Raw genomic sequence first — 25832 nt, 5'->3', positions numbered from 1 at the left:
GAGAATTTTTGGAAAACCATGGGACAGTGGCATATGTGTCTATCACATTTGGGGCTGATCAGTTAATCCAATATTGAGCTTAAATGGTCACATCATATACCTTTGTGGAGTAAACAGAGCCTCTACAACAAAGCTGGTTTAAGAAACAACAAATAATAATAAAGACATGCACAGGCCAGTCAATGTCAAGTCAAACTGGTACAAAGAATGGACAAACCACTGTACAAACACTGAGAATATGAAGTCAATTCTACACCAGCTTTAGTGAGTTAGTTTTCACATAACACACTGCTGAGTACACACAGCTTTAATCACAGAGAATGCAAGCCAGCCATCAGCAACTCTGGTCATTTCACTGAGATATATAACCCATTGCATGACTAATGCATTAATAGTGAACATTTTGTCACAAGTAGATCGAATTGCAAGATAAATAATCGACATTGTGAAAAAATGGCTGCACACAGGTCGGTGCACAGCCGTCGGGGGACACACAGGCGGTCAGAGCAAACTCCCGACTGCTGTCAGCTGCACACGGTCGCTTCTGTAAAAAGGCACGATTTCGGTCAAAGATGCTCCGCGGAGAGCCGTCTCTGCCTCCCGGCTGTCCCCGTTCGCCACGAGGTGGTGGCACAGCCGCGGGGACCAGCCAGGGACGGGAGGGGCGGAGGGGACACGGCAGGGACACAGCCACGCTGCCCCGTGGGGACACGGCCACACTGCCCGGCAGGGACACGGCCACACTGCCCCGTGGGGACACAGCCACACTGCCCCGTGGGGACACGGCCACACTGCCCCGTGGGGACACGGCCACACTGCCCCGTGGGGACACGGCCACACTGCCCTGTGGGGACACGGCCACACTGCCCCGTGGGGACACAGCCACACTGCCCGGGAGAGACACAGCCACACTGCCCTGTGGGGACACAGCCACACTGCCCTGTGGGGACACGGCCACACTGCCCCGTGGGGACACAGCCACACTGCCCCGTGGGGACACGGCCACACTGCCCGGGAGAGACACAGCCACACTGCCCCGTGGGGACACGGCCACGCTGCCCTGTGGGGACACAGCCACACTGCCCTGTGGGGACACAGCCACACTGCCCGGCAGGGACACAGCCACACTGCCCCGTGGGGACACGGCCACACTGCCCGGGCACCGCCACCTGCACGGAACAGCGGTTTCGGCCATGGGGTAAAGCTCATTGAGGTCCGAACCCCAAAAGTGGTGCCCTATTCCTGGCTGCATTATAGTATTTATGGTGTTGCAGTGGTTTTTCCTTCCCTTTGAGGAAAACAAACATTGAACTATTTCAAACAGCACACCTGAATTGCATAGGATAAGAGCCCTGTGTCTTGGACTAGGTGACTGTGGCAATTTCCCAGCCATGCAAGGCACTGAATGCAGATATTTGTCTGAGACAGAGGATGCAAATAAAACCATAACATAACTCATAGAGATCACTGCAGGAACCCAGCTGGAGGGATGCGCAATGTTACACAGAACTGCCTGCATCCCACTCACAGTAGAGATTTCAATTTCCATCATCTCTGATAATTAGTGGTTTCAGGAAAGTATTATACGAGCAATTTGGCCTACAGGAAGTGCAATTTTTATGGATAGGCTACTTCCCCTAAAGAAACACTGCTTCCAGCTTCTATAAACCATTCTACAGCATTAATGAGTATTTTAAGAGCTGCCCATTTATTCCATTACTGAAAACTACTATTATGACAGTGCTCTGAATAATAAAATCCTTTTACAGACTTTTACTCCTACCCTTTATTTGAAATTGTTGACAATGAAATAGAACTTTGTGGAAGCACAAAGAAAAAATGAACAGGCTTGATACCTGCTATCAAATTAGTGTTTTGAAATACCTAGGACAACCGTAGATACTCACTTTAATAATTTTAAGCTGATAGCAAAAACAGAGGGGGGAAATACAAAAGCAGAAAGTACAATAAAAATGCAAACTATTTTCACCACTAATATAAAGACAATATAGTGCACTTTTTCATCATAATGATGAAAAAGTGCACATTTGCCGGGAAAGCTCTCTGCAGTTGCCTTGCTTGGTGATAGTGATGCTTTCTTTAGCAAAGTTTTTGAAAGCATGAGCTGCAGTGCAGATAAAAAATCTTGCTATATGCTTTGGCCCTGTGGTACACATGCGGTGCGTGGACAAGACAAGCAAGAGGAGTGGATGAGTGGATGGTATAGGTGAAATTTGCTTCAAAACTTTGCAAACACACTACTGAACTCCACAAAAGAGTACTTGGCAGTCGCTTCTAGGCCACAAGAAATCATAAGACACCTTTGTTAGTTCTATAATAGCTACAATTTTCTATTTTACAAGGAACACCAGGGACTATTTGTAAGCCTTACTCTCATCTTAGGCAATTAGAGGTGTAAGAAAGTCAGCTTGCTGATCTTCTGTGTGACCACCAGATGCACATGCTGCCTCTAATTGTTCACACCTTCCAACAACCACCAGCCTTGGTGATATCTGTCTTTCCAGTCTTTTTACCCTGAGCCAACCTAAATAGCAGTGTTACCCACAGTGCAGAGGGCTGGGACAAAGGGGAAGCAACAGATCCTGGTGAAGGGGAAGTGAGAAAGAAGGGAGGTACATCATATAGTTGTATGTACAACATATAATGTATGTACACGAAGACGGAGAGGTTATGTTATGGCCCTGTAAAAACAAAGGTAACTATGAAATTTGCATTAGATCAAAAGGAAACAAGCACACAATGCATACTCCAGAGAAATTAATTTTCCAATGGTCACATTTAAAGATAAAAAAGGAAAAAGAAGACATATGAAGTGATGCAGATGACGAATGTGGAGTGCCTGACTATGACATAAGTCAACCAAGAATATAAATCTATTTCAGCACAATATTAGTGCATTACTTAAATGCGAACCCTATAGTTGCTGCCAAAACAGCTTTGGGCTCTGCTGTCCAGGTGCTCCTTTGGGGATAAGCAGCCAACTTTGAATACTTTCAAAGGCTTTTGTGGGTCATTTAGAAAGAATAATAGTTTATGCTCCCATCACTTATTCTTAGTTTGATTTGCAGTGCTACACTTCCATTCTAAAGCTACCATCAATAAGGTTGAGGGTGTTCAAAAAAAATAAATTACTCACATCCTTCTGATTGCCTATTGCATCATTTCTATAACTGAGCAAATATATAAACTGTTGCCTAGTAATTGTAAAAAAAAACGACCCAAAACACTCTAGCACCCAGACGCTTTCACTGATGACAGTCACAAACCCTGGCCAGAAGAGACAGTGGCATTATGCTTGCTAAAAATGACTGATGGTGTCATGCTCCCATTTCATAGCTAGACATCTGTTCAAGCAAAGCCCCATCACATTTCTCTCAGAAAGGTCAGCAGATCTCATGTTACTGGTTTAAAGATCTCTTCGTGATGTGCTGGATTTTTTTGAATTATGTGCACACACTTTTCTATGTATCTTCATGCAGATACACTACTCAGAAATACAGCAGTGACAGGAGAACACCATGATGTGGTGGATCAGAAGGACTGCACCCACATAAACATAGTTTGTAATTATAGAGCTTCTAAACCCTCCTGATTTCCCAACTGTAACCACACACATTTGAAGCCTGTGCACTCTGTAATTTTCAGAGTAACATGGAATGTAGTGGTCAAGGTGGAAGAACTGAAAGTTACATTCCTGAAGATATGTAAATCAAAATATAGGTAATATTGCTTTTTGGTAGTTTTTTAAAAGGTAATACATAGAACCTATAGGATGGTGCAACTGTAAGGGATCTGGATATCAAAGGACAAACAGGCAACCAGGAGTTCATAATGAAACTCAAATGAAATCCAGGCTGTAAACTGCTGGCAAAGCCCAATCAAGCAGGTCTACCTTTTCAGAGCTTTCACAGGTTTCTGCTGCAAGAAAGAAGTCACTGCAGTGCAGAAGGGAATGATTACAATGATACAGTTTTTCTCTGAAGCAAACACTTTATACCTGAAGACTTATACACAAAAAGTAGGTTTTAAAATTTTTCTTCTAAATTATTAAGGTACAGAGATAAGGGATTTTAAATAGTATCTAGACTAAAAAGTTTTGTGTAAATTTTTTATTTTACATAGCAATTTCAGGAGGACATATACTGAAAATGAAAATAAACACCCCTTTTTATTTCCAAAACATAAAATAGTGTTAAAAAGGAATTTCACAGTTAAGTATATTAAAATACCAATGGCAAAACCTCTAAAAGCTACTATTGAACTTTGTTGGAACACAATGCACTATTGATTAGCCTTATGGACACAAAATGTAACACATTTGTGAATGTTATGTGTCCTATGTGGAAAGACAGAATGGCCAGCACTACTAAACTCACAGCACAGCATCCTAATGACCCATGTGGCTAATTTTAAAGGTGACTATGTAGAACTGGGCTCTATCCTGTGCCACTTTTGGATCCTATGCAATCATTAAGTATACTAAAATAATTGTATTTGTGTCATGTGGCCATGACCAAGTTAACAAGACCTGCAATTTAAATGAATCACTGGGATACCGTGTAAAATCGTCCTTGCATCAAAGACTTCCACAAAAAATAAAAAAAAAAAAGCAGCAAAACCAGGATGCATCTACAAATATACTCCATTCTTAGACTTCAGGGAGAATTTTCATCTTCCACCTTTTTGCTCTAAATATTGCAAAGCCTTTCTAACAGAAATCTGTTCAGCTTGTACATATCCATGTGCACTCTATTTCCCATTGCTAATCCACAGGTGCTGCAGAGATTTAGGCTCACTAATATGTGGTACTGTGGCTAACATCGTTTAACAGATCACACTTGACCATCCCTTCAATGTTGAGGCTCTGGCACCCTTTGAATCTCTAAGATATAGAGACAGATCTTGTTTTTAAATGGAAGCTGGAAAATGTAGTTATCCCCTTTAAAGAGTAGCTAACACTTCCCATCCAAAAATCATCTTTAATTATCATACCTCCAGTATTTCAAATACATTGCTTATAAGAACTACTGAATTATGCTATACTGTGTAACATTGTTCCACAAACTCTTAAAGTGTTTTCTTCCCAGCCTTATCTATCTGCATCTGACACTTCAGTTTTGTGCTTTTTATTAATAGTGCATCTGTGCAATTTGCTGTTCCTGTTTTGGTTTCTTCCCAAGGGAAGGTCTGGAATAAAAAGCTGGAAAAATATCTTATTTCACAGCTTTCTTCCTTTTATTTCCTGACCAAGATGATTTCTTGTAATATTACTGTATAAGAAATATGTTTAAATCAACAGGATTTGATGAGGCTGGATGTGCCTTTCCCACTGGACGGCAGAACAGAGTGGTGGGCCCTGTGACAGATAAGCAACCTTTCATCCCTGACTCAATTTACTCCTTGCACTGAGTGTTAAACCAAAGCCATAATTATATTTTCTTCTCTTCAACTGACATGGGAATATTTTACCACTGATGTCCTGCTAAACAATATCAATCCAATAAATCTAAGGTAGTTTTTTTTGTTTATATTACTAGTTGAGAACAAAGTTTTCTGAAAATGCAAGCAAACTTATTCTTATAAAAATACACTGAAGTGTTCTGCAAAGAGACAGGGGAATTCATCTTATCCATCAGACTGCTTAACTGAAAAAAATGACCCATTACTAACAAGATTTTATTTTGGAGGGCATGTGTTCATGACTTCTATTCAGGTATAATACATCAGTCATCTTATGAAGTCTTAACAAGGAGCTGCATTGTATTTCTTCAGCTGACTGACCACAAACTGGTTAATTCCAGCTTTTTTTGAAGGTGATTCCAGTATAGAAGTTCCTCAATACAGCAGACAGTATTAAATGTTGTCACTTCTTGCTGAATGTCCTGCTAAGACAAACTAAATATACCCCAGCTAAAGTGTGGCATTTCAGGGCTGAGCTGCTGCGGGCAGACTCTGGTGAGCAGACTGGCAGCTCCCACAGGAAACCCTTCCTCTGACCTGCACTCCTCCTGCCCAGCCCCCTGAGGAGAACACCAGCTACTACTGCAGTTCCAGGTCATTCAAAGCGTGCTCTGACAGTCAAGTGCCATTAGTCCAAACTCATGACTTATGCCATTAAGATTTTTTAAACGTCTCTTTGCATGAGAACAGAGTGTTTCAGTGCCATGTACATGCTATTATTGACCTGCTTTCTCTTTAGCAAAGACTATAATACTCTTTACTATGTGCTGTTGCCCATTTACCAAGATGGTCCAAGGGCTGGGATCTTGCAGGTCAGGTTCCCATTTGTAACTGTTACAAACACAAGAGAGATATTTTTGTTCAGAAAAGTAAGGAAGCTCCTTACTAAGCAACACGACCATAAAGCTCCATTTGCAGACCTTTATACAGATCTGGCCAGCTGTTGGAAGCAATTCTTATGGAATTATTTTTCTCTTGCAAAGACAAATCTTGTAGTGCTTTTTCACAAAATCAATTTATTTTCCTCCTTCACAGCTTCCTCATTCTTCAGCTGGGATATTCATAGCTCAAGGCCTTTCAAAGTCAAACAGCTAGGAAAGATGAGCTTGGTATTCCCCAAAATGCAGAAAAGCTGCACAAAAAAAAAAAAAAAAAAAAGAAAAAAAAAAAGAAAAAAAGGAAAACTGTATTTTCAAGTGCCAAAGAATATTTTTTCAATTACTTTCTGTGTTACCTAACAAGATGACTGTAACTTTTTCTGTGCACAACTTCATTTTGACTCCTTTCCCTGGGTTTTAATGTATTTTGTACAAGTAGGTTATCATTTACTACTCTGATGCATTATGAGCGTTCCTAAAGCTATATATTTCCTCCACTTCAGGACCAATATTCACAATGTCTTTTATACATTCTTGACTACCATTACATTCCTCACAAAATGTCAATTAAAAAAAAAAATATACTGTCTTACACCAAAACTGAAGTGGACCCAATGGTAGAGAATTACTGAGGGAAAATATCTCCTCATGCTAAATTTTTTCAATCCTCTACCTGTGGCCATGTATTTCCTCACTGTTCTTCATCTGCTAGCAGCCATGAGCATGTGCCAAAACACAATAGAAGATACAAGTGGGAATCTGCTCTTCACAACTCTTCACTTTTTGGCTAGCCTTACTAAGAACTATTGGTGCCTCTGTTCCTTTGCTTTTGGTTTTAATTTGCAGTATGACTAACAGAGTATTGACCAATGCCACATAGTTAACTACGATGTAACCATGTTCATGAAATACACTTGTGACACAATATTACATATTTTCTGAAGTAGGACATGAACTTGGAGAGAGGATGTAAGAAGTATTTGCATCTGAGCAGGGCCTACAAGGAGGGCAGTGCACTGAAACCAATCAGGGATCAAAGCTCATTCTGCACCTTCCACAAAAATACCACTGCTCTCCTCTTTTAAATGCATACAAGCTGAAGCTTTGATTCTGTGAGCCCTTAAAATTACACTATTATCTGTTCATTTACATTACAATTTCTTCCTTTGCAATTCTAAGATTAATTGCTCCTGTACAGCACCCACAGCTCCTCGTTCTATTCCCTCTTGTCTACTTGGACCAAAATATTCTGACCTCCACCAAGCCTCATTAGCACTTCTTCAGCAATGTTCTCCAGTTACATCCTATTTGTTATGACCAAGACAAAAAGGCAAATTAATTTCAGAAAAAGAAATTGGAAGACACAAAAGAATGAAGGATGAACATCAGGGTCAGTTAATTTAATGGTAGCTTCAAAAATGATAAATGGGCAGAGCGGGCTCTGTTATGTTTTTCCAGGTTACTGCTTTAGAAAAGCTCATCTTTTTTCTTCCAAAACAAAAACTCCCAATTTTGATAGAAAAAGAGGTCTTAGAGTCTTAGGCCTTCTGTTTAGCTGCCAAATTTTGCTGCAAGCCTTTATAGAGAAAGAATTATGAACAAAATAAATTAGATATTATTACAAAGCTGAAAACTTTTTTTAAGGGGTCACACATATTTCCAGTTTTCTTTATTGAAAAATAAACAATTGAACAAAGTGGAGATCTCACCAAACATTTTTTGAAGAACAGCAATTAACGCTTTGGTGGTTATCAGTAATGAGTCAACATTTCCTTAAGAGAAGAAAAAACACTACCTGCCACTACAATAATTGTAATCTATGTCATATATATACAGGGCACAACCCAGATATCCCTGCAAACGGAAATGTGTAGGTGACCCCACCCTTGCAGAGACCCAATTGACCCTGGGGATCCATTCACCCACGCTCATCCAGTCAGGGGGCTGTGCTTGAATGTGCTGCTCTACAACAGACAACCAGAACTGTCTGTCTCCTGTGTTTCATCTTGCAACACACCGACAGACATACTGGAAAAACATCCACATAAATTCAAATTTTAGATTTAAATTTAACTAGAAGAAATCAAACCCAAAGCCATCATGAAATGTCCAATTCTGATCCCTGTAGTTGCTCAATTTCTTAGATTTGCCTCTGTATTCTGGCATTTGTTCACTAACTTCTAAAAAAAAAAAGCATCTCTTTCTACATAACATGACAAATACTCTTTTTACAACATCAAATATTTCATTAACATCACTTTAGAGCCAACATTTTGATTTAGTGCAATACAACACATAAAGACTATGGAAAAACCATGTGGACTTAAAGAAATCTAGATTACGAACTCTGCCATAGCCAAACATCAATAACATCAACTTTTCAAATACCTATTTTAAAAAGTATTTGGCTAAATTTAATTAGGGCATTTATTTCATAGGAATGTGCTGAGTCATATTTTAGGAAACAGTATTTTTTTAAAATGTTATCAAGTTTTTTTTTTTTTTTTGTCCTGACTGTTGGTTTTATCAGCTAATTAAGATAAAAGCCGAACTTCAGAAAGACAGGCATACCTCAAAGGGACCCAGTGCCCTATCTCACAGAAAAGAGTTAGTGTTCTGTCAGTAGCATGGCTCCAACTAAATTATTTCCATGCCTGACATATTGAGGCATTGAAGGAAAAAGTGACCCGGTAGAAACCACACAGTATTTTCTTCCCTTCACCTTCAGTTTAAGAGGTACCTCAGAGCTGTTCCATTTAGCCTCTATCACACATTAAGCCTCACACTTCCCTCCTGAGAAGGTTAGCACGAGAGGCAAAGCCCCCAAGAAGAAGAAGAAGATTGGTTACAGCGCAGAGAAAACTGATCTCGAGGCTGAGCACGCAGGAGCACACACAGATTGATCACATGGAGCCTCAGTCCTTGCTGCACTGCACGGGAGGGCCAGCACAAGCAAAGTACAGTACCTGTCATCTTGTCCCAGATCCTCACTGTCTGGCATTTCAGATGGAAAAGGGAATTCTCAGTGTCTCTCTACCAATCTAGATAATCCAGGCAACGATCTTCTAGTCTGTTTTGTGCTTTAGGAGCCCCCAGCCAGGCACCTGTGCTGCTCTCCGCCAGGAAGAATGCTCCTTGCTCCGAGAGCAAATGTTTACAAGACATCCTAAGAGCTGCTGCTCTTGAATGAAGTTCAGAGCGGTCGCCTTTGATTGGCCGTGGCTAAAAATAAACAAGTCGTGACTCACCTCACACACTATGACAGGGTGTTTAGTAGCAAGCACGGTCAAAAGCCAAACAGTTTGTTTTCCTTCTGGTCATGTGAGGGAGAATCACCACCCATTTAGTACTTTTATTTTTCTGCTTCTACTGCAAATCGTCCTCAGTATCTCCCGTTTTTCTCAGGTGTAAGCAGCAATCCAAATGATGGGAAGCTAAATCACTCAAACTTTAACAAAGTGAAAGGCTTGAAAATATGACAGCAAAGAGTTTATTCTTAAAACTATTAAAAATCCTTTTTTTCCTCCCTGCAAAGCGTCAGTCACAAGCTGTCAGAAGAAGCCAAATTATTTTCCAGTGACTAAATTCACAGATGAAAAAAATCCACAAAACCTTAGTAATTCTTTTTAATAAGGAATAGGAAGACAAGTTTTCAATAATGATTAATTGCATTGCATTTAAGTTCTGATTCTAATCTCATCTGCCACAACTAATCTTAGATAGGAATACCAGAACACTGTGCTGGAACAGTCCTCAAAAACTAAAGTATGCTGGCAGGAGGAAGCTTTCTGCCAAAATACTTTGATTGCTTCTGTGAAGGTGAATTGAATATGGATTTCCTCCTACGGCTTTTCCTCCCATTGCTGCATGCGTGACAAGGATTCTGTCACTCCAGCTACACCAGCTACGTCTCTATTAATTTTCAACACCCCCGCAACCTTATCTGTGCTGGTGCAGCTTTGTCACACAGCCCAAGACTCCAAGGATCCCCATGTCTGTCGTTCAGCACACGGCTCAGCACTGCTCCTTCACACAGCCCCCTTCCTTCACTGAACAGGCTGACCTATTGTTCTTAATAAATTTTCAAATCCACATTACATCCAGAGACCTTCACGTAAGAAATCTCTTTTCCTAGGGAGGAACCCAGCAAGATTTACACCTGCCTGTCCTGCATGAGACAGTAAGAATTGTCCTGGGGATGCGAAATGTTAAAAATAAATAAAAAAAAAAAAAAAGAAAGTAAAGCTGGAGCAAAGGTATGCCATGTATCTTTGATTTGCTAAGCTATATATGGTGCATTGTGAGTAATGCATAATTTCTGGAAAGCTGCTTAACTTTTAGAACAACAAAGGATTCTACCCTTTGTTTTTCATATAAATTTCTTCAAAAGGACTAGTAAGATCTAAAACACCAGGAGTAAAGTCCTCTGACTAAATTATGCAATACAATAGACAAATAAGCATTAATAAATATCATGCCTACAACTGAGACTTTCCATGGTCACCAATACCTCCATATTCCAATGCAATCACATTTTTTTTTCTTTCCTTTTTTTTTTTCTTTTCTTACTTCTGATAGTTATAGATGAAATAATTAAAAGTTGAATTTCTTCAAGCTTACCCTGAAACAACAGGGTAAATTCCAAATCTTAATTAACGAAATGATTCTGTGTAACAGTTTCATCTTTAGATTGAAGTTGTGATGTCTTCTGATTATAAAATGAAGCAAAAGAAGTAACTGAAGCACAAAGGAGCATCATTCAAAATTTAAATGTAGCATCAAAAATGAAAGCAAACAAACCTGAACCCCTTATGCAACTTGGGTTGCTTCAGTTTTCATGCACTGCAATATACTCTTACACAACCACATAAATTTACTATGTCAAATGCCTTTTTATATATTCCATTTTAATGCTGATGATCACACTCAGAAGCTGAAAAGCTTTCAGTATCAAGTCTATCCCTGTATTTCAGCCTTGGAACTTGATGTACTCCAAACTTCTCAAGTGCAACTTTGGACTGTTCAGTTCTTGGTCACACTCTGTACCCAGAGCTTATTGCTACAGCAGAAAAACTGTTTACTTTTACAATTCCTTACAACTCTTTCCAGCTCACACTGAGGCAAGGAGGATAATATCACCTTATTTACTTATTCATAAGGAAGACCTGGAAAAATAAGGTTCAAAAATGTCTACTAAATGAGTACCTATATAAAATGTCAAGGACCTGTTAGGTTGGAATTAGAGCATTTATAAAACACTTCAATACTCTAGTACTGAAGTGCTACTCTAGTGGTATCACTGCTCATCACTTTTGAAAATCATACTTGACAACAGCATGAGTGCATAATTAGTGGAACTGCAATCACACTGAAGTATTTTGCTTGATATCACAAAGACTATCTAGAAAAATAATCTCATTTTTAAAATCATTCTAAATTCTTCTGCACCAAGGGAATTGGAGCTTGTATTGGCCCTTCTGGAGGTTTCCTGCAGAACAGGTTCCAGATAATTTCACAGCAGCATGAGATGGATTGACCTCTCCAAGAACACTTGGGTGGAAGCAGCAGGTAAACAGAAGTGCTGTACTGAATCAGGCCAAAGGGCTTTGGCATCTTTTATTGGGTCCAAAAGGAACAGCCAAGGAAAAAATACATTGCTTCCTTCTACAGGTAGTCTTCCAGACTCCAGCTTGTGGAGATTTGAGCCAGCAGTGATGCCTATTTTTTAGCTCTGCATGGATTTCTATCCTATGGTGACACCTACATCATCTTGTGGCAAGAGCATCTGCAGCTTAACTGCATACTATTTGGGAACAAAAAAGCAGCCAACCCCCACCCGATATTGTTTGCTCTGGTCTAGCCACTTCAACTGATGTGTTCAACTGTTTTCCAAGATGTCTTATACTAGAACATGCAGATGACAGTTAACTCTCTTCAGCTTTTCACAGTGATTTATTGTTTCTGCAGACCATTATAGTTTGGGGGGTTTTTGATGGGACTGCAAAATTGAAAGACAAAGCTGTTTAGAAAAGAGTTTACCATTTTTTATCATTGCTAAAAATCAGTTTTAAACTTCTCCAATATTGAAAACTCAGAGTGACTAGAAATGACAGAATGAGGAAGGAAAGTATTTTCCAACCCATATTATTTTTCAAGGAGATCCTTATTTCCTTGCTTAGCTGCAGCTAAGCTGTGTATTAACTGCATTGGACTTGAGTCACTCTCCTCTGTCCTTCTAAGTTCCTTCTTGCCACTTTTGAGGCCTCAACTCACATGACTAATCTGTGCTTCTCTGAGCAACTTCTTTGTCTGAGCTGCTACATTCCAGCCTTGCCACGTCTAACTTCTTGCAGCGTGTTCTGTAATTCTCCCTCCCCTTAGCACTGTTGGTTCTTCAACAGAAAGAACAACCCCTTCTACCTTACAGTGAATTCCTCCGCCTTGTGCTATTACTTCTGAAAGAAACATGGAAGCCCTTGGTTTCATAATCAAGAGGAAGAAGATTATATATATCAATGTCCTCCTCTTGGTCAGCTCATTCAGCTTTGAAAGCCCTGTTTTGCTCACCTGTTTCATTCATGTAAGCTCTTGCATGCCCTCAAACATCCTCACTACTCTTTTGTAAATTCTTCCTGTTTACCATAACCAATTGAAGGTAGGAGAGACCAGAAATGCAGTTATTCCCAGTGAGACCATACTATTATTTACACATTTTGGTCTCTTTTCTAAGTTGTTCCTCATGCTCTGTTGGCTGCCATTACTACATTTTTACACAGAGCTTTCCAGAGTACCTGATCTTCTTTATGTTATTTGGATAACTTCAAGAATAAATTCTTCTTACTTCTGCTTCTCTCCATTATCCTGTTTTCCACTTCACTGACCTCATCTAGACCTTTCTGAAAAATTCCTTGAGAGTTGTTGAGCAACAGCTCTTTACTGTCAAATATGAAAACACCCCAAAAGATATGCTGGTATGCAGATCACATTGACAGTCTGTCTGGCATATGGCTTGATCAGGGAATCTTATCAGTTTTGTTCTTGCCGGGTACAGATTTGACAGTACTGTACAGACTGAACATGTATCATAGTTATCAAGTAAATGGCCTTTTCCTCAAATAGTATGGACATCTATGCAAAATTTTCCTTTTACTGGCAGGCACCAAAGACTGCACAAGTCTTCAGCAAAAGAAGGGAAATAAAAGCTATAATTCTTGCAAGAGACAAGGAAGCAGCCTCACTGAAAAGCTAAAAAGGACTGGAAAGAGTGTCACATACACTGTTTTACACACTCAACATAGATACTGGCAATGCTCAAGTGTTTTTGAAGGTAGGTGGTGTGTCCCACCTAGGCTGCAAGCTTTCAAAGATTTTAATCAGCCTGTGGCATACTTTAGCCAGACAATCAGCTCCAGAACCACTCACAACCACTGCTGCCTTCTATGTCTCTCCTCATCTAAAAGGAAACACAGTGCTTTCAATGTATAACCCTGTTCTAATTATTCAGCTATGAATGAGTCTCACTTCAAATAATGTGAATGAAAAAAAAAATATTTCATATATATATATACATATACATATATATAAATAAAAATCCCACTCCCAAAAGAACATCTAGTTTAGTTTGCATTTCCAGAACTAATGGAAAAGTCAAGCATTTTGCTTTACGTAGATGGTTTGTACTGATGTTATCTACAGCAAAAGCATGGATTTAAAAATAACCATGATTGTCAAATGCATTTTTGGGATGAAAAATTGTGTAATGACTTTTAATGCTATTGAAAAAAAATATTATTAACATACATGAAGTCCTCCAAAATGGACTATTTCCCCTCTTTTTCAAATAGGAAACTGAATAAAATGATCGCATTTGTGTGTGTGTGCAGGCATTTATATATTTATAAGCATACACATATGAAAGTATATGTTTTATCATATTTCATCAATTTGATGGGCATGCCTGATTTTCCCATATTTTCAAGTAAAATTTGCTAAAACTTTTCTGTCCTGATTCTTTCTATGTAAAGCTGAATTCAAACTGCAAATACTTATTATATTTACTTAACTTTGAGGTCTCTCCATACACTGTAAGATAAACAAAGGAAGCTGGTTTTAAAAGAGAAGAAACCTTTCATACAAGCATAAATGAAAAATCCTCAAACTGGACCTGCTGAACCTGCTCAGTTCTTTGCTGGGGTATTATACCAGGTGTAACCACAAGCAGTAAGGAGTGTGCTAAAAAAGATGAAGACACCTATTACACACAAAACATAGTCTGGCATTTAGCTGTGCCAAGGTTCAGGACTGGAAAAAAAAGTCTTTGAACAGCTAAAGACCAATAAAAACAAAGAATAAAAGTGCTCAGGAAAATTTTTCTTTCTTAATGGAACTCTGCATTTTATGCAGGATTCTTATTTGTACCTGGATAAAATATTTCATTGTTAAACATTTTTAAGATCACAAGCTGCATTTTCAGAAAAAAACACCCCAAACAAACAGCATTCCATTTTGGCAAAAAAAAAAAAAAAGTAGTGCAACATTCAAAAAGCTAAACAAGATACCACATGCAAGAAATATTCACTGGGCAGAACAAAGCACATGAATATGTCTTTTTAGAGAATCGTAAAAAATTGAGTATGAAAGCAGACTGACTATCAACAGACACCAAAATCTGATTTCTATCAGCAACAATGAATTGTCACTATGAGGTTTTAGTGCTTCTCACAAAGCACACAAAATATTGCTCCCTGGTGCATGACAGTATTTCCAAGTTTCAAACACAAGCAGAAAAAGGAGTTAAAGGAAGTAAGAGACACTTCAACTGCAGTTTTAAAAGCAGATTATTACATTTTAGTCACACAAAGACAGCAAATCTTGCTGTTTATAAATATGACAGATCATGCTGGATTTGTGTGACAAACAGAGAGAGCTGGAGACAGGAAGGTAGATCTTACCACCAAGGGTGAAAATCTCAACTGCTCTGTGACTTTTTGGCCATGGAATCTTGTTAAACAGCTATAAAAGAAACAAATATTTGGAGGCAAATAAAAAAGAAGACTAAACAAAAAACCTAAACCCACATAGCAATGATCTCAACCATTTCTGAAGATAATGGAGTATTTTTTCAAAATTTTCAAGAAACCTTTCACATATTGTTTCATGAAATTATTTGATCTATTATACTGCATTTCTACAAAGGTACTAGTTTTCTCCTAGTTCTCACGATATGTAATTCAGTCAAGTGATATTAAAATGCTTTTTTTTCCCAAGGAATACATGCTATTCAAGATTCTGAAACCTGCCCATCTCCCTGTCTCTTTGTTTGTAACACTCTGAATCTGTATCTTCTCAGTAGTTTTCTTTTGCTACTGACAAAAAGAACTATATGAAAGGCAGACCATACAGCAAGATACTCAGAGCATGTACTGAGTGCACCCATGTCTAAAAGATGTTGCTGGTATGCTCACAATTGGCTTAGATGACACACCATTACTTCAATGCTGGAATCATCCTATGAACATGAGGATAGGAGCCAGTTTTCCACCTAATTATACAATTTATTCTTTGGTGCAGCATAAGAAAATCTCTCCAGAGAGAGATTAGTGCAACTGCAAGCCATAACTAGATCCAAGTCCAGGTCACCAGTTCTGAATTAGACCTTAGAAGCTTAAGGATGAATAACTGCAGGACTTCAAGTACATTATAATGTAAGCACAGCACACAGTTATATATCATTCATCATTTTCACTGACACCAACCCTATTCTCCCGTCCCAGCACAAAGAGCCAAAGTTTTGACTGATATTCAGAATTGCTAGCCAAACATTTTTATAGTAGGTATGATTCATTTTGATTCTTTAGGCTTCACAGCCTTTTTCAATGCCTGTATACTGGAAGTGAGACAGATGACTAAATGACTGCAAATTTATCAACTTACTAGCATCAGTTTATGTATTTGTTTGCTTACTATGTGACCAGACATAAACTCTGCAGTGTTTACATGTCCGATGGTAAAATTGCATTCATATTCTCTCCCTTTAAAAAGAGATTTTTTTCATTAGAATTGTCTTTCTTCAGTCTCAGTGTGGTAGTTTATAAAACTGTGCAGTTGTGGCAAAAGAAAATATTATTAAATTATCACTAACATGACTCAGTTTCAAGGCCATATCTTCATGTGATAGAGAAACTAGTAATCTGTATGCTACTTTCCAACTCTGACAATTGTAACATCAAGTTAGCAATTCTGACATACTATAAGAAAAACAGTAACATGTACATTTATATAAGCAAGTTTTTAAGTATTTACAAACTAAAATCAGGGAGAAAATGTCAGAGTGCATGCCACTTTAGAATGCACGTATTTGTGTACTCTGATCAATCAGCTGGTTTAAAAAAAAAAATAGGAACATGTCACCACAGTTCATATTACATTTTGACCTCACATTATAGCCCTACCAGCTGAAGAGAGAAAGCAGACATAAACTTCTTAAATGCTAACATCAAAACTTAAAGAAAATATTCTACTTAGTATCACCTGTGACAACATAAAAGGGTAAGATAGGTAATAATGAGAAGCAGCAGCAAGAAATACATTATACAAAGCAACAGTATGTTTCACACCATGGCAATTCATACACATACATACACAATCAGAAGCTGGGTAAGATGGTTAATTCTGAGTGCACTGATTAAAACAAAGCTAACTTTATCCTGAAGTGACTGCGTAAACCAATTTCTTCACAGAGCTTCTCTAAAGTGAATACTTGTGAAACCCAACCATTCTGCTCTTTTAATATCCAGCCCTCCGTGAAACGTGCAAATTTAAAGCAACGGGAGGCCAATGCAACATGACACAGCTCCATGGAAAAGGCAGAGGGGCAGCCAAGACTGCAAGAGAGAACTCAGCTCTCCCACAACCACACTCACCCCAAAAAAACTACAGTCAAGTGGTGCCTGGGCTAGTAGAAGTCAAGAAGGGTTCAGACAAGGGGTGATGAGCAACGAGGACCTGCAGCTTGACCCGTTTGTCAGCAAGGCACCTGCTGAGCTGTGACTGAGAGGAATCCCCGGGCTGGCCAGGCGAGCGCTGCCAGAGCGCTCAGCCAGAAGGGCAGAGCACCCGATAACCTTCACCCCGCCTGGAGAGGGTGACAGGACCCAGGGTGTTCTGCTCAGGGGCTGACAGAACCCCTGCAAAGTCAAAACCGACTGCAGTTAGCTGGGCTTTTGTCCCAGAGACAAATTGGCCATTCCCTAATTCTTTACTATTAATTTTTATTCAAATTCAGGGCATTTCAGAAGCTGGTTTAGAACAAGAACACAGGTATAGACCATTTGTATTGTACAGCATGACAGCCGCTTCTGTCATTGCTAAAACTTCCTTTTCCCCCACTTTTAAAGGGACATCAAAAATGTATAAGGAATCCTTTTTTATTAAGCTGTATGAAATACATCTTAAAAGAAGAATTTGCTGCTAGAAGACTGAAAAATTAAGCCTTCAATTTATAAGTTACTTATATATAAATTTGTACATATCTATATAAAACTGTATAACACATAATATTTTATCACAGCTTTTGCTGTTTCCTTTAGAATCTCGAATAAATATCATTGACCCACCTCACTGGATGTTCCCATAAAGAAGGGAAGCAGGAGGATGTAAAAAAACCCTCTCAACTCAGACTTTTACTTTAATGCAGTGAGGTGGTTTTTCATATTAAAAACCCAACAAACAAATCACAAAAAAAAAAAATCCCAAACAAAATAAAATAAAAAACAAAACAAAATAAACCCACCCAAATTAATTTATTTGGGAAACATTCAAAGCACTTCAAACACATAATTTTTCAACTGCTTTTCAAGTAACCTGCAGTGAGGTTACTTTTTGCCTCCTTTCAGTCACCTAAGAAAGAGCCAAAAGACTAATTTCCATCTGCTAAAAGTATTTTTTACAAAAAAAAAGCACCTCTTCAGTATGTTTTGAGTTTGATTGAAGAAGTAAGTATTTTCCAAAATACATATGCAGGGATTTTGAGCAAAGTATTTGAAACTTTAGCAAAAAAATTCTATTTTGTGTCGTTTTCAGAAACTTCTGTTTCTGTGCATCATCATATTAAGTTTCTAGCTGAATTTGCACACTTTGAGATTTTGATTATAATAAAAAATATCTGATTCAGCAAACCAGTTAGGCCAGAAGTTGTCAAGGTACACATTCTAAGAAAATTGTCTGCTTATGGTGAATACAATGGAAACAGCTTGTACAGGTCCTTACATGAGAACTTCATACAGTAATTGTTCAGACACATCTCAGTTTGTGTTCGAAGGCAAGCTACACGTGTTTAGAACAGTATTTTTTTAAAGATCAGACATGCAAGCCTCAGATATTGTTGCTCTGATTAATTATATTACTCTGATCTCATGCCTAAATGTACAAAAGCGTGATGTTAAGGTACACACTGACCTTGCAACTTCCTTGGAATGTGGTGGTAGCAACAGACACTCCATCTAAAACTGAGCAACAGCTATCTCACGTGCCCTTCTCAGATTTCTCAGAGTTTAACATTTATATACAATTTATATACAAATGCAGATATAAATAGCTACATTTATTACAGTCTTACTGTGTCACTTAACTGAATAAAAAGTCAATGCTTGCGTATTACCACGACCAGCAGGACTAGGCCTGCCAAAGGCCCATCTAGCCCTGTGCCCTGTCTTCAACTCTTTGCCAAAACTGAATACTTGGGGACACCTAAGCAACAGAATAAAAATATGGGATAATACATAATGATAGCTCCATAAAATACAACAGAGCTTCCAATAATCTACAACTTGGGGACTTCCAAAATCACAGTGGTGATTTTCTATTTAAAAGTCTTCAATCAACTTTCTTTCAAAAAACTGTCCTGTAATTTATATTTAAATCCATCTATAGTTCTAATATTCACAACAAGCATGTGTCAAGGATTTCTGAAACTTATTGCACATTTTTATTTTTCCTCACCTTTCTGCCTGCTATTTTGATGCCTCCTCATTCCAAAAGTGTGTGAGAGAAGGCATGTTCTGTGCGGTATTTTGAGAGACCTCTATTGTATTTTTCTTCAATTATTCATTTTCTCTTTTTAAAAGACCTACCTCATTTACTTGTTCTTTATAAGGAAATAGTTCTGTGTATTTGTTCTTCCCTGTTGCTGTGCTCTGGATTATTTTTTCTCCTGTACTGTTTTCTGGAAGGTAGCAGATCAGTCCCACAGAGTATTAAGGATTTGGACATACAATAGGTTTACGAGAGTGGCACGTGACTGCCATTGCTTTTTCCCTGCATGTCTTTTTTACTGATACTTACAGTAGATTTAGTCTGTTGACCAATGCTGGTTTTGTGAGACCACATCTTATTCATGAGTGGTTACAGTCACCTTCAGACACAATTATTTTATATGTGAATTTAGTACTAGTATTTCTGCACAACTTCACAGTTATCTACACTGAATTTCAGATACTATTTTACTGAGAAAGGATCCTGTAAAAATCTTCTGAAATTCTTCATAATTGGTCCTTGTCTTAATTTTCTTGAATAGTTTGGTACCTGGTCATCCCACTACTCACTGCCTTTTCAAATCCCTTATGAATACATTTGTCAGTATAGGTCCACCACAAATAGCAGATTTTTTTATTCACTATGAAATTCTCTTTAGCATTACTTCTTGCTATGAGCTGACCTACAGTAACCTCAATGGCCCAACTACATCAGTGACCTATTAATCATACTACTAATCCAAGCACTCAGTAAAAAAAGGCTGAACTTCTGAAAGAGGAGCTAGAGAAAATCTAAGCTAGGAAAAATCTAAGCTAGGGAAAGGAAATGTGTGTCATATGGTGCTGCGGCCATAACATACAGGTTGACTTAGGAGAATGTCGTTTTGTGCTACAGCAAATATTTATCTCTGAAAATTTTAATTAAACTAGCCACCTTAATATGTCTGATCATCTGTATTCATTGAGTGTCACACAGAATATGAGCATATGTTACTTTCTGTTTCCCTTAGTGTAAAAATAAAATACTTACAGCTGTATAGAATATATCTTCAGTGTTATTTAGACTCTAAAACATTTGGAATATTAATTTTAAAAGTGTTAAAAACATGACATAATTTTAGTAAGTAAAAGCATGAAATAATTTTAGTAAGTAAATATGTAACATCTCTCTGTCAATAAGAAGTAAGAGACGAAAAGGAGACTTGGAGGAATACCATGATGCTTGTTGAAAAACAGCTGAGCTGTTTTACTCAACTGTATGTTGAAACACCTCAAAGAGTATAATATGTTATTCTGCTGATAGGCTCACATGCTTCGACAGAACTGTGCCAGGACATTCCTTCCTAAATTAGTGACTAATCAGATGCTGGGCTGGGAAGCACACCCTCACATGTTACAACCACCCAGACGTCTGCAGCATTAAAAAACAAAAAACAAAAAAAACCCAACTACAACTATATGTTCTTGTGTCCCCTATAAATAATTTCCATCATGCGTTTTGTAATCTAATGCTTGCATTTGGCAAGCCAGATGCAATTAAAGGTCAAAACCTGACTACTATAGAAAGTATCTGACTACTCCACTTCTTCTGATCTTTCTCCTGACTATTACCATTCTAAATATTCTAAGCAAGGATGTCCTCTTCCCTCCATATCAATAACTGGTATATATTTCTAAATACTAGTATATATTTCTTGTTTCAATGATCACAAATGTTTCTTGCTTCTTTTATCAAGTTCTCAAATTAATCAAAATTGCTTGCTTCTTTTTCTTTCTTATTACCCTCAGATTTCCATTGCCCTTTAAAAATTGTTTAGAATTTGAAAACTTGACAGAAATTAACTCAATAGGCTGTTAGGAGACCAGCACTTTTTTTGGTTATTTTTGCGGAACAAACCCTACTCCTTAAAAAAAAAAATATATATATATATAGCAAAAGCAGCATTTCTGCCTACAGGAAACAGTTAATACAGGCCAATATTAAAACAGCATAAAAGCTACTTGTATTTGCAGGAGAAAAACATCTTTTTCGCATGTTTGGCAGAAGATATTCCATTTGCTTTTCATGCAGTCTTTAATGTTAATATAAAAGTACAGAATATGGTTAAGCTTGCTACCTATTTTTATGGAGCTTTTAATCAACCATTTTAAGACTTACATTTAAGAGAAGCCATTCCAAAATGAAACAGTCCAATTTTCTTCTTAATCCTAAAAGGAATCTCCCTATTTAAGGTAACACTGGGGGCTTCCTGAATGCTATAGTTTATAAATACCCTTTAAGATGACAAGTCAAATGACTTCAGGATTGCAAGTTATCTCTCACAGTTGTTCAACTGTTAAAATGGAAAGTGGTAAGAATAGAATAAAAACACCGATGGCAAGAATATTACATGTGCAATGGAACAAACATAGCACACAGAGCATGATCATTTTAACATTACTCTTTTCGCTTAAATTTACTCTCTACCCTTTGAAAAGGTCAGCTTTGTGAATTTCTCTCCCGATGAGCAATTTGAGGTCTGTCATTCCATTCACACTCTTACACTCATCAAAAATGCAGTCATCCTTTATTTATGATCAGTCTGGTACTTGTTGCAACAATATTGTGCTAGTTTAGGTACTAATTTGATGCAACCCACCTAATTCTATAATAATGTATATTTTAAAATAAATTAAAAAATGCAAAAAATAGCAACATTATGTTTGCAAGCAAAACAAATCTCTGAGGCAGGCAAACATATCCAGCAGCTCTGTGGCAATCCAACAGGCAGTAGTTACACTTATTGTACGGTATAAGCCTACAAAGAGGTAGAAAAAGGATGTTTCAACTGTTTGTCAGGTTTCTCTTCTCTTTTGCAAGGCTTGGTACCTTGGTACTCTAAAAAAACTCCTATTGCCGGTTAACCAATTCAAACTTACAAACACAATGTGCAGCTAAGGTCTGACCGTCTAGACATCTAACTGTGTCTGCCTAAGCTCTTTGAAGTCTTTGAACTAGAAGAGAGAGCCTTGCTAACTAGGAGAATTGCCCTAGAAAACAGATGTCCTTTACAAGCAATTGACTTTTTCCAGTTTGTGCTGTCTGCAAAGCCTTGGAGCACAGTATCTCCACTTGAAGACTGCACTCTGGTCACAACTTAGTGCCCATTCTGCTGTATTGATATGAAGCTACTTCTGCATAATCACAAATTGCAAGACACATAGATTCCCACCAAAAATTAGCAAAACCCAGAACATGGAATATTTGTTCATAAATCTTTATGGATTAGGGATAAATATTGAGGGTGAGACCTGACAGTGACCAGTTGTTCTGTTCAAAATGATGTGACTGAATCCAAGTCATCTCCTTTCCCCGTCTGAGCTGGTTGGGAAGGCTGTTGCCACCCTTCAGGAGGCAGTTCTTGTAACTTGAACCTAGTAAATTCAACACATGAGTTGAAGTACATGACATTACTTTTTGGCTGACATTTTGTAAGACTATGTCCAAGGCTCTTGGAGCCTTCAAATGGAAGGATCTTTACTTAAGATATGAGGGGTCTTTGTCACTTTCTACTGCATACACTCAATTCCAAGTTTCACTTTCTTATTGACAACATACCCGTCAATCACACCCTGGACAGGTTCTCCTGTAATGCTACTTAGACTGGCAGCCAAATTAAGAGTGTATCCTTCCACACCCTGCGCTGAAGCATTCTATTTATATCAACGATTTGTAAATAGAAACAAAATTTAAAAAAACCAAAACACAACCCAAAGCAAAGTATTTATGCTGAAAGTGCAGTAATATTCACAACTGACAACAATATGTAAATATGCCTGCCATACTGACAATTTCCAAGCAGCTTTGAAAAAAAAAAGCGGGAAAGAGTAACAGATGCTATAGTTAGCATAAAAAAGCTGACCTGCTCAAGAACAGCCAGAAAACAACATTTCATTAGATTCAGGAGGTAACCAGATATTGCCCCTTTTAATTCATTTGATACTCTCTGTGGGGTGCTGCACTCCACAACAAGATTAATTGCTTGCTTCACAAGAAGTCACTGAAAACAGAAAAAGAAATCTGAGATGGATGGTACCAGCACAATTCCTCTGTAGTTTTTCAGATAGATTTTTCTCTACAGAGATGTTCACAGACTTAAGTCTGTGAAGTCCCATAAATACGGGATAGGCAAGGATTTTAAGAGAAGCTTGTAGCTTTCACTGTATGACCTAAGTGTGGCCCACATCTCAAAACAGAAGAGACTATGGTTTATTTTCCCTATAATTAAGATTTTTAAAGCTTCAGCTCAGTTGGTAAAAAATACTGGTGTCATTATTGCTCTATAAGTAAGAAATATGAAAGTATTAAAAAGTGAAGGACATCTCCAGACTCCCTTGCTGAAACCTGGGAAAACTTGCCAAGCAGCAGGTGACCACAGCTGTTTGCAGACGCAAGTCTGCAAATTCAAATGCAGCACTTGCCATACTTGCTCTTGTCTAAGATGGAAGAGTAGATCTAAGCACTCCTTACTGAGAAGCACAAAGCTGAGACAGGGACAAGTGGCATGAGGGAGCTTCAGAGTAACACTATTTTTTTTAGCAATTTTCTCCTTGTGAATCCCTGGTTTGTTTCTCCACTCACCTCCCTCTGTGCCATTTTCTGTATTCGCTTTATAACTTTCCTTTCAACTCCATCATTTTTAAGAAGTTCTTTTACTTTCAAAGTGCTAGGAAAAAACTGAACTAAAAAAACCCTCAAATACCTTCAATTCAATTCTACGAATCTTCTACCTAATATTGGTTAGTGCTGTGATCAAAATAAACATTCTATCATTACAATAAACACAGTGACAAAAAAAAAAAAAAAAAAAAGATGTGAGAAAGCTGAGATGATGGCAGGCAGCAGTGGGGACGGTGCATTTTTTCCCCAGTGATGACAATATAGGTGGCACATGACATGCCAGTGAGTGTGTCAGAACTGGGTCAGCTCAGAATTAGCAGCTCTCAGGTTGTCCACAATGGGCAAATCCACCTGCCTGCGCTCACAGATGCCTTTAACCAAACTGCATTTTAGACAAAGTGCATCCAGAAGCAAAACACTCACAAATAACTGAACAGTGACTGCAGCTCCATGCTTAAAAATATCAAACATGGAATAGAGCTGGCTTTACTATATGTTGAAAACTGCTGAAGAAAAAATGCCCTACGTTTAAACAAAAAATGCTGAACAAAGGCTGTATATCCATCCTCCTCCCATCACCACAGACTATGATCACATTTTCCAGCTGAGTGTAGCAGTTCATTTTTACCAATGTGTAACAAAGGAAATTAATTACTGAGCCACTTTTGCACAGGTTGCAGCACACCCTGCAGTTTGCACAGACTGCACTTATGTCAGGTATTTATTTCACACATTTAATCATGGATGGAGAGACTTCACTTGAACAAAGTATTACAAAATTTTAAAAAAAGTATTTAAAACTTAACTTATTTAAGTATAGTAAAAATACACATCTCACAGTACCCAGATGAACTTTTTTCTCAGTATGGAGGCAAACTGGCAAAATCACAGAACCATTTAGCTTGGAAAAGGCTTTCAAGATTATCCAGTCCAACCACAAAGCTAGCTATAAGGATCTTTTGAAACCTCCACATAAAATTGCCTTGTGTTTTTCTTCATGAAATTAATCCTTCTGGCTTAATAGAGGAATAAAATTTTTATCCCTGAGAAGATACGAACAGAACACACACACCCCCAAAAGGCTTTGAAACAATATGCTTAGAAATTGTAACTGAAATCACCTGTTTGTGAGATTAGCAAGACCAAAAAACAACTGTCAAATCAGACTATGTGAGGTGTTCTTTTGAAGCTTAAAATTTTAATTAAATATTTGTGTAAGAACACTTCTGTTACCAGAACAGAAGAAAAAAATTTCCCAGAAGGACACTACAGTAGTCTTCCAAATGATTCCTTTGTATCTCAGTACTGGAACTCCAAAATAAACAATGTGGAATGCTTTCAGAGCTCTCTAAATAGAACTAGAAGTTTAAAATAATTCTGAATAATTTTGTTTACAACTAGCCAGTGGGGTGCAGGAAAGGACAGGATTGTGGGACAAAGAAGTAGAGTAATAAATTTCTCTAGGAATTACAGTTTATGAAGTAAAACTACAAAAAAAAGGCTATCCAAGCAATTTTAGATCAACTGCTCTCACTTGGATATTAGAAAGACACTGAGCAAGTAAGTAACAAAGCTAAGAAGGTGTTAAAGCAGTCAAGGAGGATTATTCAGCCTCCAAAAAAGTAAAAAGAATTTCTTTTTAAAAAGTACACAGCCTGTCTGGAAGATGAAAGCATACATCTCAACTGCTACAATGCTTTTGAAATTCTGCTATATGACACTTAAAAGCAAACTGGAAAAAAAAAACCAGCATATATGCAATCCCCATAACTTCACATTTAA

At 38.0% G+C, this 25832-nt stretch overlaps 1 protein-coding gene across 2 annotated transcripts in view; it reads right to left on the bottom strand.

Moving 5' to 3' along the window:
• Positions 1-25832, bottom strand: part of RETREG1 (reticulophagy regulator 1) — a 64492-nt gene that overhangs the window by 14194 nt on the left and 24466 nt on the right. The window contains exon 1 of one of the 2 annotated variants that reach the window (XM_063162561.1): positions 9326-9562. The exons of the other annotated variant lie outside the window; for it this stretch is intronic. Coding sequence (XP_063018631.1) covers positions 9326-9360 — 35 coding nt within the window. The 5' untranslated portion in view covers positions 9361-9562. Of the gene's footprint in view, positions 1-9325; positions 9563-25832 lie in introns of those variants that run through there. 2 annotated transcript variants of the gene reach the window in all.

Source organism: Melospiza melodia, chromosome 1 (genome assembly GCF_035770615.1).
Source record: "Melospiza melodia melodia isolate bMelMel2 chromosome 1, bMelMel2.pri, whole genome shotgun sequence".
NCBI lineage: Eukaryota > Metazoa > Chordata > Aves > Passeriformes > Passerellidae > Melospiza > Melospiza melodia.
This window is presented reverse-complemented; position numbering and strand designations above follow the sequence as displayed.